We start from the raw sequence: 18,107 nt of genomic DNA, 5'->3' as shown, positions 1-18,107 counted from the left end.
GAGAGAGAGCGAGAGAGAGAGAGAGAGTGAGAGAGAGAGAGAGAGCGAGAGAGAGAGAGAGTGAGTGAGCGAGAGAGAGAGAGAGAGAGAGAGAGAGAGAGAGAGAGGGGGAAGAGGAGCACCCATCCCTTCCACCCCCACCTCCTGTTTTGCCTGAGCCACAGGGAAAGGTTTCACACACACACATACACACACAGAGACGAAAAGCAGCACACAGGGCTAGGCCGCAAGTCATTAGTTCTTGGTGGGCAAGCACTGACAAAAGGCTGGAGGGAGAAGCCTGCATGAGTGCCTGGAGAGGGACCACAGGAACTATGGAGGGCTGAACAGGCGGTCGCTCTCTCCTGCTTTCCTTGATTTTTTTTTTTTTTTTTTTTCCTGAAAGGAAGCAGCACAGAGGATACTGTCACAGCCGATCACTCGTGCTACAACAAGCAGGGAAGAGAGAGCACTTCCTTGTGTTCAGGATCTACTTGTGTTGTGAATTTGGGAAGTGAGCACAGGCAGTCCACGTCGCCTCGTCTACCACTGCCGCCGCCGCTGCTGCTGCACCAAGCGGTGCCTTGAAGAAGCCCACGACCACACGAAAGGGATGTTGTTGTTGTTTGTTGTTGTGTGGACGTCAAGTTGATTTGCTTGATCTGGAATGTCTTCATTGTGGGTCACAATGCTGCCGCTGAGAGGATTACAGCAGAATAGGAGAGCTGTGTCTGCGCTCTCTGCCTCGCTGGATGGAAGGAAGATCTAGAGCGAGAGAAGGATTTATTTTCCAGTGAGGGAAGCCATAGACACAGCATGTTCATGTTTGCTCTGAGGTAAGCTTGGCATCATTTCTAGAAGGACTAAGATGTGGATATTTAGCCAGACAGCCACCTTATATGTGGGATAACCGGTGTGAGCAAAGACAAATTCAGTGTAAGGGGTACTTTAAGAGGGGTGGTCAAAGCCTCTCCAGGCATGTGCTAAGGCGAGCTACACTGAGGTCCTTTTTCAGCCATTACTGTTGCTACAGAGACAGAGCTGGGGGTGTGAGAGAGAAACAAGACTGTGTGGAGCTGTGCCGTAGAAGATTTTCACCTCGTGTCATTTGCTTGCAAATGCCTTTTGCTCTCTCTTTTCTTTTTTTTGGAGAATGTGCACCGTATGTTTGACTCATTGTTTCCTGTGAAAGGTTCCTTGGCTGAAAGCGTTCAACCGGGCAGCGCTGGAGCAGGCTTCTCTTCAACCATCTCAGGAACTGGTCCAAAGAAAAGGGACAAAACACAACACACAGTGGCTACGAGTGGAATAAGGGAAGAAGAAGAAGCAGAAGAAAAAGATAAGAGGGGGGAGGGAGGGGGCATTGAAATCCACAAGCATGCAAAACTAAAAGTTGCCACAGTGAAGACTGTTTCCAGGTCATAGTGGAGTGGGAGGAGACTGAACTGCTCTTGTTTTTTTCTGCCAAACACCCTCCTCCTCAATGTAATAGCCTATTTTTTTTCTCATTGACATCTGCTTGTTCACCCTGAGGACAGTTTTTTTTTCATCACTTATTTGCTCTAAAATAATCAAGAGACTTAATTAACTAATGAGAGCACAGGCACGCTGGAGATACTGACTCTCTCCAGGTGAAGGGAAACACACATTCAGGACTTTTGATATTTATGTTACCTTGACAGCAACCAGAAATCTTGGCTGCCTGTCCCATTTTCCTCTGCGGTGGTTCGGTAACCAAGCGATGGCCATGGTGAGTGGGGGCTGGGGAGATCCCAATGGGGGCACCAACGGCTTAGGGGACAAGAGCTACCTGAGGGGGGAGGAGGAGGACGGCTCTCCCCAGGCGGGGGGCAGCGACATGGAAGCCGGAGACGAAGACAAGGCGTGCGTGGTGGACTGCGTGGTGTGCGGGGACAAGTCCAGCGGGAAACATTACGGCGTGTTCACCTGCGAGGGCTGCAAGAGCTTCTTCAAGAGGAGCGTCAGACGCAACCTCAGCTACACTTGCAGGTGAGTGGAGCATTGTGGGTAATGTATTTTGAACATTGATAGCCTGAGAAATATAAACAGCGTGGTGAAAACTGGCATCGTACGGTGTGGAGATGTGTGAGCTGCAGCGACACACATCGATAGGTGACGTTAAACAGATATGAAAGCGCTGGAGTGTCAGGTTTCCATCTGATGCTGTCTTTCCAAAACTGATGACCGATGATATTTCAAGAAAATTTCTACAAACTCATGATTGAGATGCATCAAAAATGTGTTTGTGTAAAGCTGCTACATTTGCAACAGAAAGTTATGCATCCTTGCAATAGATCTGCAACAATTAGTCGATTAATCAGTTAGTTGATTGCCAAAACTTAGTGTGATAATCATTTTTCAAGCAAAAATTCCAATCGTTATCTGGTTTCAGCCTCTTAAATGTGAAGATTTTCTGTTTTTCTTTGTCCTGTATGATAGTAAACTGAATATCTTGCATTCTGGTCTATGTCACATAAAGCAAGTACATTGAATGTGTCACCTTCAGCTCCATTAAAACTGTGATGGACATTTCTTTTTCACTGTTGATGAATCAATAGTAAAAAATAATAGTTAGTTGCAACCATACTTCATTCACTTCACCACTAACGTTTGTGAAGCATGTCATACACAGAACCACTAACATAACATTCATAATCCTACCTACCTACATCCATTTTTTTTTTTTTTTAGAGTTAAACGAAGACTTCGGTTGTCATTCATTAGCCTACAGAGAGATGAACTGTCATATTTAGTATGTAAACTTCTACATATTACAGTATTTCTATTACTGCTGCTACAACTAATCTGCTAATTTTTTTTTTTTTTTACAGTCAACTGATTAATCATTTAGTCTATGAAATGTCAAACAATAGTGAACACTGTCCGTCACAGTTTCTCTAAGTCCAATGTGACGTCTTCAAAATGCTTGTTTTGTCTGGCCAGAAAGATCTTCCATCACAGATATTCGACAGATATTCATACACTTATAGTGCATGACAGAGGAAAGCAGTAAATCCTTACATTTGTGAAGCTGGAACCAGAGAAACGCTTCAAATTTTTGCTTGAAAAATGGGACAATCAATTACGTATCGCAATAATTGGCAACTATTTTTCTGTTCGACTAATCAATTAATTGGCCAATCATTTCAGCGAGTGTCAGTATCAGGCTGTAGACACTTAATTTGTGTCAAATCATGTTAATCGCTGCAGCAACTTCCCTTTCTCACAATTTAAGGAGCCTTAAAGCGGCACCAGTTACTGCATGGTTTGGATCGTTGTGATTTCCTCATTGAAAACTGAATCAAAACCAGGAAACCAATTGTCGAAGTGAAAGCAGGTGATAGCCGACAGCCTGACACCTGCAGGAAATAACACTGTTGTTGCATTTGTGCAGAAGTTGCTAAAACTCAAGAGTTTGTGGAGGAATCCTTCCATAAACCCTAAATCCTCTTTAGTTGCCGTCATCATTTGTTTGTGTTCTCAGGTCTAACAGAGAGTGTCAGATTGACCAGCACCACAGGAACCAGTGCCAGTACTGTCGCCTGAAGAAGTGCTTCCGTGTTGGCATGCGCAAAGAAGGTATCTGTCTATCCTGATCCATAAATCCTTCATCCATTCCAATCCTTTGTAAATTGCGAGAGATCCTGCGATAGTGCAATATTGAAAATACCGCAGTTGAAGTGATATGAAAACAGAAAATAATGGATATTTAGTTCAGTGAAGAGCCCCAGAGTGTCCCCTCCTGACTCCCATCAGCTGCTCTTAGAAAAGGAAGAAAAAATTCATTATAGTTCAATTAAAGTTAAGTCATTATCTTTCCGCCTCTGCTCCACGAACTCCAAAGAGCAGGGAAAAGGCCACACATGGGTGTCTAGGCCCTATCATGGCTAAGCTAACCATGCGTGTCAGCTCAATGCCATGTACTAAGTGGCTTAATCTAGTGCCTGCGTAAGAGTGAGTGAGAGGGATACAGTGCTAAGACACCTGCGTCCCAGAGCCTTAAGCCTCTGGTTGAAGCTAAAGCAGAAACCCTCTGACTTGTTGGCTCGATCAAGAAGAATCCAATATTGGGATTTCACCTTAAGTGGTGGAGCACAGGCGACGCATCATTCAATATCCTGCTGAAAGATAACCAGAGAGACGAATACGAAGACGAACTAATACCGTGCATAAGGATACAGATTAGAGAAAATGTATTTTACCTTTTAATGTTTTTTAGTTAGATGTAGTTTGGAGGTTTGTGATCTTGTGTCTCTGAGTTGTGGTTTCCCCCCACACAGATCATAAAGCATGCTAATGAGACATTATGGCTCCCCACAGAGAAATTCCTTTCCTTCCACAGGGAGGTCAGATGTCAAGGTCAACTGCAGAGCATGATTCCTCTGCCTGGATGGGATTCAGTGTCTTGCTCAAGGGCACTTAAGCAGGGGACAGATGCTTACCACATGAATTCATATCCCCAAATGATTGAGTCTCTCTTCAGCGGGCTGCCCTGCTTTCTCAGTTTTGGCAGTAATGCTGTCTGTCACGGCTATGGTACTTTCTCTATGCTAAGAGATGTTCTTAGTCTCACAGTGTGGTTCTGTCTGTATAAAGACGAGTATATGCAAAGGTGACTGCAATAGCATTTTGTAATTCTCCTCCAGAATTAATATTGCAGTGGTTTAAAATTTTAATGGAAAGTAAATTCGTGCCTCAAAGTCTTTGTTTTATGTCTGCAGATGACCTTCATCTAGCCTCACGAGCATGAGAATATTTCTCCTCACCTTCACGCTTTTGTTTGAGGAATCAGTCAGCTCAGTTGTGCCTCCATTTTAATCTTGAAGAATAGTTTCCTTATCGGGTCAAACCTGTCTGCCGATAATCTGACGTGCACAACTGGATGGACTCAGTTTTAACTTTTTTTCCTCTCCCTTTTCATCTCCAAATCCCCTCCTTCCCTCCCCCCCTTGTCCTTCATTATTTTCTCCTCTCCTCTCCTCTCCTCTCCTCTCCTCCCCTTTGTCCCCCAACCAAACTACAGCAGTTCAACGCGGTCGCATCCCACCTCAGCCGAGCCTCAGCCCCTCCATCACGCCCATAGGTGGCGCCAGCGGCCTTGGAGGTGGTGAATTTTATAACAACAACAATGGAGGAAGTGGTGGAGGTCAGCCGGTGTCAGAGCTAATTTCTCAGCTGCTGCGAGCAGAGCCTTACCCCAGCAGTCGGTATGGGCACCAGTACAACCAACAGGCCGGTCCAGATAATGCAATGGGCATTGATAATATCTGTGAACTGGCAGCCCGGCTTCTCTTCAGTACTGTGGAGTGGGCCAGAAACATCCCTTATTTCCCTGAGCTGCCTGTTTCAGACCAGGTCAGTACCTTAAATTTCATAGTTTTTTCCTTGTTTTCATAAATATAGGACAGAAAGAGACAAGAAAGGGCAGAAGAATCATGTTTACATCAAATATAAATGTACAATGAATGCAATAAACATAAAAAATGGATGACAACAGTGTATGGGGTATCTGATTAACATGCTAACAAATCCACAGGTTGCCCTGCTGAGGCTGAGCTGGAGTGAACTGTTCATCCTCAATGCGGCCCAGTCGGCTCTGCCGCTCCACATGGCTCCCTTGCTGGCCGCGGCCGGCTTCCACTCATCGCCCATGTCTGCCGAGCGAGTGGTGTCCTTCATGGACCAGGTGAGGGTGTTCCAGGACCAGGTGGACAAGCTGACCAGGCTGCAGGTGGACTCGGCTGAGTACAGCTGTCTCAAGGCCATCGCACTGTTCTCACCAGGTGATTGCCTTTGCTTATCTGCATGATCTGCTTTTATTGCAACTCAGTGAACTAAAGAACCACCTCAGACAGCCACTTTTAAAAGGTTCCTCCAGTGATTTAGTGTTGCAGGCTTTACAAGTCTCAAAGAGCACGACCTTCCACAGCTACAGAAAACAGGCTGAGTGGGACTAATAAACTGATCCTCATGTGACAAATTGTTGGGGTTCCCCCATAAAAGATAAGTAAGAACTGACCACACAAGAAGTAACAGTCAAACAGCACATCACAGGACAACAGCAGTTAAAATAACTGGTGAAAATGCTGTAGGTCTTAAACTTGAAAACTTCATAACTTGCCTCTGAGAGTGACTGGGCTGAGTGACTGCAGTGAAGTTGGCTGCATTGATCTGGGAATTTACCTACTATGGCACCATCTCCTGGCTCATTAATGCAAATGCAGTAATGTTTTATGTGCCGTATCATTAGTGCCGTTAGTGTCATTGATCATTATGCAGCACTGTGCATTTTTTAACTTAAGTCTTGTATAAGTGGCTACCTCAAAGAAATGACTCATTGTGAGTGCCACCTCTAAAAGCTTTCAGATGTTTTTTTTCTTTCTTATTAGCTAAATGACCTGGTAATAGTTTGAAGTTATAGTTTAAAGTTGTGTTGGGGGTTTGTAGGGTTTAAATTATGTGTTTTTCCGAGTGCATGCATATGTTGAGGCACTATATTTTTATGTGTTATCCTCAGGGACATTTTATCAGAATTTTTGCTGGGAGTTCAACCTTCCTCTCGGCTCATCACGACTCTTTATGTAACCTGCCCACACTATTAAGTAACTACCTCCTCCTCCCTCCCTTTCAGACGCCTGTGGTCTAACAGACCAAGTCCACGTGGAGTCTCTGCAGGAGAAGGCTCAGGTGGCTCTGACAGAGTACGAGAGGATGCAGTATCCAAGTCAGCCTCAGCGCTTCGGCCGCCTGCTCCTGCGCCTCCCTGCCTTGCGCGCTGTTCCCGCCAACCTCATCTCTCAGCTCTTTTTCATGCGCCTGGTAGGAAAGACACCCATCGAGACGCTGATCCGTGACATGCAGCTCTCCGGAAGCTCAATCAGCTGGCCGTATGTCCCAGGACAGTAGCCCCCGTCCCCCCTGACGGATGAGGTCTCCGTCTGGGATTAGTGACGACAAGGACCCACAGGAAACCTCCTGACTCATCACTATCCATCTGTGTGGTTATCAAACTGCAGTGCCAGCTGGCCATCATACGTACTGTACTGTAACCGCTCTATCCCCCACCCCCCCTCATGAAACGAGCCCTCTGTCTCCACGCAGGCCTCCAGAGAAAAGAGAGGAGCTGGTGCCAGGCTGGATCTGTCTTGTTGCCAGCTCAGTCGTTCTGGTGCCAGGTCTGAGGCCAGAGACCAGCTCTTCATGCTGGGCTCCGATATGGCCACCACAGCCAGTCATGTCACCACCCACATGCCATAGTGACTAAAGACACCGCAGTTTCATGTAGAGGGCAGCAGCACCCTGCTACAAATACATCTACAGGACAAAACTGTCCCGCCACTGAAAGTCAGAGGAGGAATTTTTCCCACACTGGGCTCATTTTCCATGACTCACCATTTGTGATACTGTGACCTTCTGACTGATAACATTACAATCATGAATATAACTGAACAGTCTAAAGCTGCAGAAAGCTGTGGTTGCACTGTGAACTGAACACAAGACACAGTGAGGAAATCTGAATTCACCGCTCTCTTACCTCAACACCTGAGGAGGAAGCCAAGGAAGAGAAATAAAGAAAAACCAAGGAAAACTCACCAAAGTCTATCACGTCATCATCCGATGATTTTTAAGTAGAATAATTAGAACACAAAGCAGAGAGAAGGAGATGAACGGACTCTTGTGACTGTTTGACCATCAAGTGAACAATGCATTTAAATTCATTCACAGGGCTCACTGTTCCGAGAAGATTTGAAAACAAGAAGCAACACTTACATGAGAACGGACTAATACCTCACTAGACATCAGAATGCTTTAGTCTGATATTTCCTAAACACAAACCTCTGTAAATGTCGTTCACCAGAAACCGCCTTCTTTTTGACAACTGCCTTGTTATTCAGTATGAATTTGGGACACATTTGAAATATGAAGTGAGTCTTACAAACATCACAAACATTCGTCTTGTATCTTTTAAAAAAAAAATATCCCCAAAGTGGTTTTCACCTGTGTTTTGAATATGAGTTTGACTGACTGAATATGGTGAATTCAGCTATTAACATTGCTTGGGTCGACCTTTTTTTTTATTTTTTATTTTTAATTATTATTATTATTGAGAAACGGCAGGCTGACATATACGTAAACTTAACTTGGGTTCCAGTACGATAAACATTTCAACAGATCGTTGGTGATCAGAGAGTTTATAACCAACACTACCAGTCAACCAGCGCTGTTTCTGGAGGTAATGATCCCTTGAAAAATGTATTGAAGTGTATATATATTGCAGCCAACTTTGTCTTTTTGCATGTTCAAATGTTGTTTTGAATCTCTGCTAAGTTGAGACTGTTTCCTTCTTTTACATTATGTAATTCAAGATTCATTTAAAGTATTGCTTTGTCTGTTAGCTCCTAAACGTTTTTTTTTCTATATGTATTTACATGAAAAAATACCTCTGTCATTTGTTCAGATGTCAAAAAAGAAGCATCATCTTCATGCCATTACAGCAGATACAATGTAGAGATGTTCATGCTCTCATCTCTGAGCATCTGAGTGAGTCTCTCCTGTTACTGAGTGATGTGAGACAATGTTGTGATGATGAATGAGGATGCACTTGGAGGATATTCAATGCCAAAATATCAGTCTGTGACAAGTTAAAAGAAGACGGGCCCTGTTTTGCTGGTCCACCAGGATTTACCTCACACAGGTATTTCAAGTGGCGAGTTTACAAAATCATAAGTATTTTAGATAGTCTAAAAAGATATCAGCTCTAGCTATGACATCTTTCAGCCTTTATTGATGAAAACAACAAAATCAAAGGATTTAACTCTGCTTCTTGATCTGCCATCGGGCCTTTTGAAAGTTATTGGGATGTTCTTCTTTTAGGCAAGACCTCACTCCACCATGTCATAGAGAAAAAAAGATAAATATACTGTTAATGTTTTCCTATCTTTGTGTTACTGAGTTCTTAAGTTTTTAAAATTTCATGTGTATGGCAACGTTATTAAAAAAAAAAAAAAAAAAAAAAAAATCAAAGGATGACGATGTGTCTTTTGTTTTCTTTGTTTTTTTTTTTCAAACTACTTGAAAAAGTGTTGTAATTACATCTGTATGAAGAATGCCAAATAAACACTGCAACATGTACCATAAATGTATAAGTGTATTCATGTTACAGCATTTATACAAAAAAGTGAAAAAGAATGAAGAGTTTTAATTGTTACTTTATTTACATTTTGTCTTGTCTTCATCTGCATTCATGCTATTATCTCCATATAAAAACTGACATTCAGTAGTAATATTCAAGAATCAAGCATTAAATCTGACATGGGAAGTAACAAAGGAAAATCTTACACAAGGTGCAACAACAGTGCCAGTTGTTGAACTGTTTAAATTACAGCCACACAGAGCAAAGCTGGCTTTATTCGAGAGCTGAGGTTCAGTGATTGTGAGACCAGTACAAGGGCCATGTTACTATGGGCCGAACTGTTACAACTCAAACAGCAAAGGAAGAAAATGTAGGAAAAATCCTTGTCACTGAAACACACTAACAAAGACCTTGGTCAAAGATTTTTACCAAACGTTTGATGTGGAAAAGCTTTTGCCGAAGGTCTTTGCTCTGCTTCTTCTTTGCTTGATATTCTGGCGTCTGGAAGAAAGAGAAATTTAAGAAAGCAGATATTAAACTATCTAACATTATCAGCAGTAGTTTGAGAAACATGCTTTTTCACTTCAGATTTATCTTGCTGGCATGAGAGTGGTATCAATCCTCTCAGCTAAATCATAGCAAGAAAGCAAATAAGCCTGCTCCTTCAAACTATTCTGTTAATTTCATATTATGTTATCAGCACAGATCTGAGTGCACTCACCCTTTTAAGGTTTTTCAGTCGGTTGTACTCCTCTGCCACTCCCTGAGAATGGAAAATACAAATCCTATCACTTCATTGTGCTGATGTTATGTTATAAACAACAGAATGTTGCACAAATATACATAATCTGGATCATCTTTAATCCTAATGAAATAAAACACAAACAATAGATGAATAAATACATGACTGATACATAAAATCGAGGGAAATCTGGCTTGGTTCATCTTCACTAGTCAATGTTTCAGCGTTTGGGTAAGGTATGACTGTATTTTTCCACTGTGCGCTCCTCCCTCCTGTTGTTCTCTACCTGGTGCTTCATGGAGCCCTCGTGCAACATGTCCAGTTCTCGGCTCAGCTTGTGCATCTGGTCACTGATGTCATCCATGTCGGCACAGAGGCTCTTATAGCGGGCCAGATCAGCGTCAAACTCCTTCTTGTACTTCTGGCGCTGCTCGTCTGAAGTTATCTCTGGGTACAGCCTGGGGTGGGATATTAATGTGAAGAGAATTTTGCATGTTGCTACCTAAAACTACAAAAATGTATATAATAAAAATGATATTCAATTATTTAACAGAGGAAAAGCCAATACAAAGAGCAACAGACAATACAAATATGGAATATAAGTCTTCTAGTTGGAATACTGTAACTAAACTCAAATATCGTTATAAGCCCAATTTTTAGCATTAAACAGTTTAGGGAAACCTGACTTCACTTGTATTTTGTGCCCGTATATCTGTCTTTATGTTTTTTTATTCTCTATATAACTGGCAGCAGAATTGTGGCTCACCTGTAAAGATAATCTGTTTGGTTACGGTCCAGCTCATTGCCAGTGTCTCCGGTGGTGTAACCAGTTTCATACTGGGACTCCACCATCTCGTGAGCAGCAGGTTGGGGCTGTCGGTCATTCCTCTGCTCCCTCTCCACATGATAAGGAGGAGGCTTCCGGATGCTGTCGGTCTCATCTGAAGAGCTGCTGCAGTAAACTGTCACCCTGCTGTTCTGGTACAGAGGCTCAGCACCATGGTGGTTACTGTTGTCAGCAGGGAAACTGTGGAAAATACACAGTGTTTGTCACTGTTTGATGGACGTCTGCAGCCACATATACGTATATTGGCTACATTAATTCATCAATACTATGATGTTTCTTTTGACATTTTTGTACCTTACTCTAGTATGACATTTTCGTGCCTTACTATACTATGACGTTTTTATGACATTTTATGTCTTACTATACTATGACGTTTTTTCAAGTTATTATGCCTTGCTATATTATGAAGTTTTTATGACTTTTTATGCCTTACTATACCATGATGTTTTTTGACATTTTTATGCCTTACTATACGATGAAGTTTTTATGACACTTTACACCTTGCTATACTGTGACGTTTTTTCACCGTTTTTATGCCTTACTTTACTGTGATGTTTTTCACGTTTTATGCCTAACTATACTATGACGTTTTTTGGCATTAATGCCTTACTGTACTATGACGTTTTTTGACGTTAATGCCTTACTGTACTATGTCGTTTTTTGACGTTAATGCCTTACTGTGCTTTGACGTTTTTTCACGTTTTTATGCCTTACTATACTGTAACGTTTTTTCACGTTTTCATGCCTTACTATACTGTGACATTTTTTAACGTTTTTATGCCTTACTATACTATGACGTTTTTTGACGTTAATGCCTTACTGTACTATGACGTTTTTTCACGTTTTTATGCCCTACTATACTATGACGTTTTTATGCCTTACTATACTATGTCGTTTTTTGACGTTAATGCCTTACTGTACCATGACGTTTTTTCACGTTTTTATGCCTTACTATACTATGACGTTTTTTCACGTTTTATGCCCTACTGTGCTTTGATGTTTTTTTCACGTTTTTATGCCTTACTGTACTATGTCGTTTTTTCACGTTTTATGCCTTACTATACTGAGACGTTTTTTCACGTTTTATGCCTTATTATACTGTGACGTTTTTTCACGTTTTTATGCCTCACTATACTATGACGTTTTGTGACATTAATGCCTTACTATACTATGACTTTTTTTTCACGTTTTATGCCTTAATGTTCTGTGATGTTTTTTCACGTTTTATGCCTTACTATACTATGACGTTTTTTCACGTTTTATGCCTTACTGTACTATGACGTTTTTTCACGTTTTTATGCCTTACTATACTATGTCGTTTTTTGACGTTAATGCCTTACTGTACCATGACGTTTTTTCACGTTTTTATGCCTTACTATACTAAGACGTTTTTTCACGTTTTATGCCTTACTGTGCTTTGATGTTTTTTCACGTTTTTATGCCTTACTGTACTATGTCGTTTTTTGACGTTAATGCCTTACTGTACCATGACGTTTTTTCACGTTTTTATGCCTTACTATACTATGACGTTTTTTCACGTTTTATGCCTTACTGTGCTTTGATGTTTTTTCACGTTTTTATGCCTTATTATACTGTGACGTTTTTTCACGTTTTTATGCCTCACTATACTATGACATTTTTTGACGTTAATGCCTTAATGTTCTGTGATGTTTTTTCACGTTTTATGCCTTACTATACTATGACGTTTTTTCACGTTTTATGCCTTACTATACTATGACTTTTTTTCACGTTTTATGCCTTAATGTTCTGTGATGTTTTTTCACGTTTTATGCCTTACTATACTATGACGTTTTTTCACGTTTTTATGCCTTACTATACTGTGACGTTTTTTCACGTTTTTATGCCTTACTATACTATGTCGTTTTTTGACGTTAATGCCTTACTGTGCTTTGACGTTTTTTCACGTTTTTATGCCTTACTGTACTATGACGTTTTTTCACGTTTTTATGCCCTACTATACTATGACGTTTTTTCACGTTTTTATGCCTTACTATACTATGTCGTTTTTTGACGTTAATGCCTTACTGTACCATGACGTTTTTTCACGTTTTTATGCCTTACTATACTATGACGTTTTTTCACGTTTTATGCCTTACTGTGCTTTGATGTTTTTTCACGTTTTTATGCCTTACTGTACTATGTCGTTTTTTCACGTTTTATGCCTTACTATACTGTGACGTTTTTTCACGTTTTATGCCTTATTATACTGTGACGTTTTTTCACGTTTTTATGCCTCACTATACTATGACGTTTTGTGACATTAATGCCTTACTATACTATGACTTTTTTTTCACGTTTTATGCCTTAATGTTCTGTGATGTTTTTTCACGTTTTATGCCTTACTATACTATGACGTTTTTTCACGTTTTATGCCTTACTGTACTATGACGTTTTTTCACGTTTTTATGCCTTACTATACTATGTCGTTTTTTGACGTTAATGCCTTACTGTACCATGACGTTTTTTCACGTTTTTATGCCTTACTATACTAAGACGTTTTTTCACGTTTTATGCCTTACTGTGCTTTGATGTTTTTTCACGTTTTTATGCCTTACTGTACTATGTCGTTTTTTGACGTTAATGCCTTACTGTACCATGACGTTTTTTCACGTTTTTATGCCTTACTATACTATGACGTTTTTTCACGTTTTATGCCTTACTGTGCTTTGATGTTTTTTCACGTTTTTATGCCTTATTATACTGTGACGTTTTTTCACGTTTTTATGCCCTACTATACTATGACGTTTTTTCACGTTTTTATGCCTTACTATACTATGTCGTTTTTTGACGTTAATGCCTTACTGTACCATGACGTTTTTTCACGTTTTTATGCCTTACTATACTATGACGTTTTTTCACGTTTTATGCCCTACTGTGCTTTGATGTTTTTTTCACGTTTTTATGCCTTACTGTACTATGTCGTTTTTTCACGTTTTATGCCTTACTATACTGAGACGTTTTTTCACGTTTTATGCCTTATTATACTGTGACGTTTTTTCACGTTTTTATGCCTCACTATACTATGACGTTTTGTGACATTAATGCCTTACTATACTATGACTTTTTTTTCACGTTTTATGCCTTAATGTTCTGTGATGTTTTTTCACGTTTTATGCCTTACTATACTATGATGTTTTTTCACGTTTTATGCCTTACTGTACTATGACGTTTTTTCACGTTTTTATGCCTTACTATACTATGTCGTTTTTTGACGTTAATGCCTTACTGTACCATGACGTTTTTTCACGTTTTTATGCCTTACTATACTAAGACGTTTTTTCACGTTTTATGCCTTACTGTGCTTTGATGTTTTTTCACGTTTTTATGCCTTACTGTACTATGTCGTTTTTTGACGTTAATGCCTTACTGTACCATGACGTTTTTTCACGTTTTTATGCCTTACTATACTATGACGTTTTTTCACGTTTTATGCCTTACTGTGCTTTGATGTTTTTTCACGTTATTATGCCTTATTATACTGTGACGTTTTTTCACGTTTTTATGCCTCACTATACTATGACATTTTTTGACGTTAATGCCTTAATGTTCTGTGATGTTTTTTCACGTTTTATGCCTTACTATACTATGACGTTTTTTCACGTTTTATGCCTTACTATAGTATGACTTTTTTTCACGTTTTATGCCTTAATGTTCTGTGATGTTTTTTCACGTTTTATGCCTTACTATACTATGACGTTTTTTCACGTTTTTATGCCTTACTATACTGTGACGTTTTTTCACGTTTTTATGCCTTACTATACTATGTCGTTTTTTGACGTTAATGCCTTACTGTACCATGAAGTTTTTTCACGTTTTTATGCCTTACTATACTAAGACGTTTTTTCACGTTTTATGCCTTACTGTGCTTTGATGTTTTTTCACGTTTTTATGCCTTACTGTACTATGTCGTTTTTTGACGTTAATGCCTTACTGTACCATGACGTTTTTTCACGTTTTTATGCCTTACTATACTATGACGTTTTTTCACGTTTTATGCCTTACTGTGCTTTGATGTTTTTTCACGTTTTTATGCCTTATTATACTGTGACGTTTTTTCACGTTTTTATGCCCTACTATACTATGACATTTTTTGACGTTAATGCCTTAATGTTCTGTGATGTTTTTTCACGTTTTATGCCTTACTATACTATGACGTTTTTTCACGTTTTATGCCTTACTATACTATGACTTTTTTTCAGGTTTTATGCCTTAATGTTCTGTTATGTTTTTTCACGTTTTATGCCTTACTATACTATGACGTTTTTTCACGTTTTATGCCTTACTATACTGTGACGTTTTTTCACGTTTTTATGCCTTACTATACTATGTCGTTTTTTGACGTTAATGCCTTACTGTGCTTTGACGTTTTTTCACGTTTTTATGCCTTACTATACTGTAACGTTTTTTCACGTTTTCATGCCTTACTGTACTGTGACATTTTTTAACATTTTTATGCCTTACTATACTATGGCGTTTTTTCACGTTTTATGCCTTATTATACTGTGACGTTTTTTGACGTTTTTATGCCTCACTATACTATGACGTTTTTTGACGTTAATGCCTTACTATACTATGACTTTTTTTTCACGTTTTTATGCCCTACTATACTATGACGTTTTTTCACGTTTTCTGCCTTACTATACTGTGACGTTTTTTCACGTTTTTATGCCTTACTATACTATGACGTTTTTTGATGTTTTATGCCTTACTGTGCTATGACGTTTTTTCACTTTTTTATGCCTTACTATACTGTAACGTTTTTTCACGTTTTTATGCCGTACTATACTGTGATGTTTTTTAATGTTTTTATACCTTAATGTACTATGACATTTTTTCACGTTTTCATGCCTTACTATACTATGACATTTTTTGATGTTTTCATGCCTTACTGTACTATGAAGTTTTTTCACATTTTTATTCCTTACTATACTGTAACGTTTTTTCACGTTTTTATGCCCTACTATACTATGACGTTTTTTCACGTTTTCTGCCTTACTATACTGTGACGTTTTTTCACGTTTTTATGCCTTACTATACTATGTCGTTTTTTGACGTTAATGCCTTACTGTGCTTTGACGTTTTTTCACGTTTTTATGCCTTACTATACTGTAACGTTTTTTCACGTTTTCATGCCTTACTACACTGTGACATTTTTTAACGTTTTTATGCGTTACTATACGATGACATTTTTTGACGTTTTATGCCTTACTGTACTATGACGTTTTTTCACGTTTTTATGCCCTACTATACTATGACGTTTTTTCACGTTTTTATGCCTTACTATACTATGTCGTTTTTTGACGTTAATGCCTTACTGTACCATGACATTTTTTCACGTTTTTATGCCTTACTATACTAAGACGTTTTTTCACGTTTTATGCCTTACTGTGCTTTGATGTTTTTTCACGTTTTTATGCCTTACTGTACTATGACGTTTATTAACGTTTTTATGCCTTACTATACTATGACGTTTTTTCACGTTTTATGCCTTACTGTGCTTTGATGTTTTTTCACGTTTTTATGCCTTACTATACTGTGACGTTTTTCACGTTTTATGCCTTACTATACTGTGACGTTTTTTAACGTTTTTATGCCTTACTTTACCGTGACGTTTTTTCACGTTTTATGCCTTATTATACTGTGAATTTTTTTCACATTTTTATGCCTTACTATACTATGTCGTTTTTTGACGTTAATGCCTTACTGTGCTTTGACGTTTTTTCACGTTTGTATGCCTTACTATACTGTAACGTTTTTTCACGTTTTTATGCCTCACTATACCATGACGTTTTTTCACGTTTTTATGCCTTACTATACTGTGACGTTATTTAACGTTTTTATGCCTTACTTTACTGTGACGTTTTTTCAAATTTTATGCCTTATTATATCATGACGTTTTTTGACGTTTTATGCCTTACTATACTATGATGTTTTTTCAAATTATTATGCCCTACTATACTATGATGTGTTTTGATGTTAAAACCTTATTAAACTATGACTTTTACTCACGTTTTATGCCTTAATGTACTATGACATTTTTTCATGTTTTTATGCCTTACTATACTATGACGTTTTTTGATGTTTTCATGCTTTACTATAGTGTGACGTTTTTTAACGTTTTTATGCCTTACTATACTATGGCGTTTTTCACGTTTTTATGCCTTACTATACTATGATGTTTTTTCAAATTTTTAGGCCTTACTATATATACTGTGACGTTTTTGGACGTTTTCAAGCCTGACGTTACGATGACTTTTTTGATGTTTTCATGCCGTACTATACTATGATGTTTTTTCAAATTATTATGCCCAACTATACTATGATGTTTTTTTTTGACGTTTTAATGCCTTACTGTACTATGAACTTTTTTCACATTTTTATTACTTACTATACTGTGACGTTTTTTCACGTTTTTATGCCTCACTATACTATGACTTTTTCTCACGTTAATGCCTTACTATACTATGACTTTTTTTCACGTTTTATGCCTTACTATACTATGACGTTTTTTCACGTTTTATGCCTTACTATACTGTGACGTTTTTTCACGTTTTTATGCCTTACTATACTATGACGTTTTTTCACGTTTTTATGCCTTACTATACTATGACGTTTTTTGATGTTTTATGCCTTACTGTGCTTTGATGTTTTTTCACATTTTTATGCCTTACTATACTGTAACGTTTTTTCACGTTTTTATGCCTTACTATACTGTGACGTTTTTTAACGTTTTTATGCCTTACTTGACTGTGACGTTTTTTCAAATTTTATGCCTTATTATATTATGACGTTTTTTGACGTTTAATGCCTTACTATACTATGATGTTTTTTCAAATTATTATGCCCTACTATACTATGATGTGTTTTGATGTTAATGCCTTATTAAACTATGACTTTTTTTCACGTTTTATGCCTTAATGTACTATGACGTTTTTTCACGTTTTTATGCCTTACTATACTATGACGTTTTTTCACGTTTTCATGCCTTACTATACTATGACGTTTTTTGATGTTTTCATGCCTTACTATACTGTGACGTTTTTGGACGTTTTCAAGCCTTACTGTACTATGAACTTTTTTCACGTTTTTATTACTTACTATACTGTAACGTTTTTTCACGTTTTCATGCCTTACTATACTGTGACGTTTTTACACATTTTTATGCCTTACTTTACTGTGACGTTTTTTCACGTTTTTATGCCTTACTATACTGTGACGTTTTTACACATTTTTATGCCTTACTATACTATTACGTTTTTTGATGTCAATGCCTTACTGTACTATGACGTTTTTTCACGTTTTTATGCCCTACTATACTATGATGTTTTTTCAAATTATTATGCCCAACTATACTATGATGTTTT

At 38.6% G+C, this 18,107-nt stretch overlaps 2 protein-coding genes across 3 annotated transcripts in view; one reads left to right on the top strand and one right to left on the bottom strand.

Moving 5' to 3' along the window:
- The first annotated feature begins 1,717 nt into the window (after window positions 1-1,717).
- On the top strand, window positions 1,718-9,132 carry nr2f6a (nuclear receptor subfamily 2, group F, member 6a). Of its 2 annotated transcripts, none has more exons than XM_056390680.1 (5): window positions 1,718-1,989; window positions 3,485-3,579; window positions 5,027-5,355; window positions 5,537-5,783; window positions 6,632-9,132. In XM_056390680.1, the coding sequence occupies exons 1-5, from the start codon at window positions 1,721-1,723 to the stop codon at window positions 6,904-6,906; spliced, it is 1,215 nt and encodes a 404-aa protein (XP_056246655.1). In that variant the 5' UTR covers window positions 1,718-1,720; the 3' UTR covers window positions 6,907-9,132. The 2 variants fall into 2 exon arrangements, with proteins under 2 accessions (XP_056246655.1, XP_056246654.1); XM_056390679.1 differs by having other exon boundaries at window positions 5,024-5,355.
- Window positions 9,133-9,191: 59 nt separating this feature from the next.
- LOC130178447 (uncharacterized) overlaps window positions 9,192-18,107 on the bottom strand; it is a 30,123-nt gene continuing 21,207 nt past the window's right edge. Inside the window, exons 11-14 of the mRNA XM_056390684.1 lie at window positions 10,642-10,902; window positions 10,162-10,333; window positions 9,855-9,896; window positions 9,192-9,634 (exon numbers count right to left, since the gene is read on the bottom strand). Coding sequence (XP_056246659.1) covers window positions 9,533-9,634; window positions 9,855-9,896; window positions 10,162-10,333; window positions 10,642-10,902 — 577 coding nt within the window. The 3' untranslated portion in view covers window positions 9,192-9,532. The remainder of the gene's footprint in view (window positions 9,635-9,854; window positions 9,897-10,161; window positions 10,334-10,641; window positions 10,903-18,107) is intronic.

The sequence above is a fragment of the Seriola aureovittata genome, chromosome 12, assembly GCF_021018895.1.
Source record: "Seriola aureovittata isolate HTS-2021-v1 ecotype China chromosome 12, ASM2101889v1, whole genome shotgun sequence".
NCBI classification, from domain to species: domain Eukaryota; kingdom Metazoa; phylum Chordata; class Actinopteri; order Carangiformes; family Carangidae; genus Seriola; species Seriola aureovittata.
Note: the sequence above shows the minus strand (reverse complement) of the source record. Positions and strands in the feature narration are given on the sequence as shown.

What these genes read in the sequence shown, in the direction of transcription:
- nr2f6a (XM_056390679.1), top strand. Translation starts at nt 1,721, where the DNA reads ATGGCCATGGTGAGTGGGGGCTGGGGAGATCCCAATGGGGGCACCAAC. An exon ending in AACCTCAGCTACACTTGCAG is followed by an intron (nt 1,990 to 3,484) that starts GTGAGTGGAGCA and finishes TTGTGTTCTCAG; the next exon opens with GTCTAACAGAGAGTGTCAGA. An exon ending in AGCTGCCTGTTTCAGACCAG is followed by an intron (nt 5,356 to 5,536) that starts GTCAGTACCTTA and finishes ACAAATCCACAG; the next exon opens with GTTGCCCTGCTGAGGCTGAG.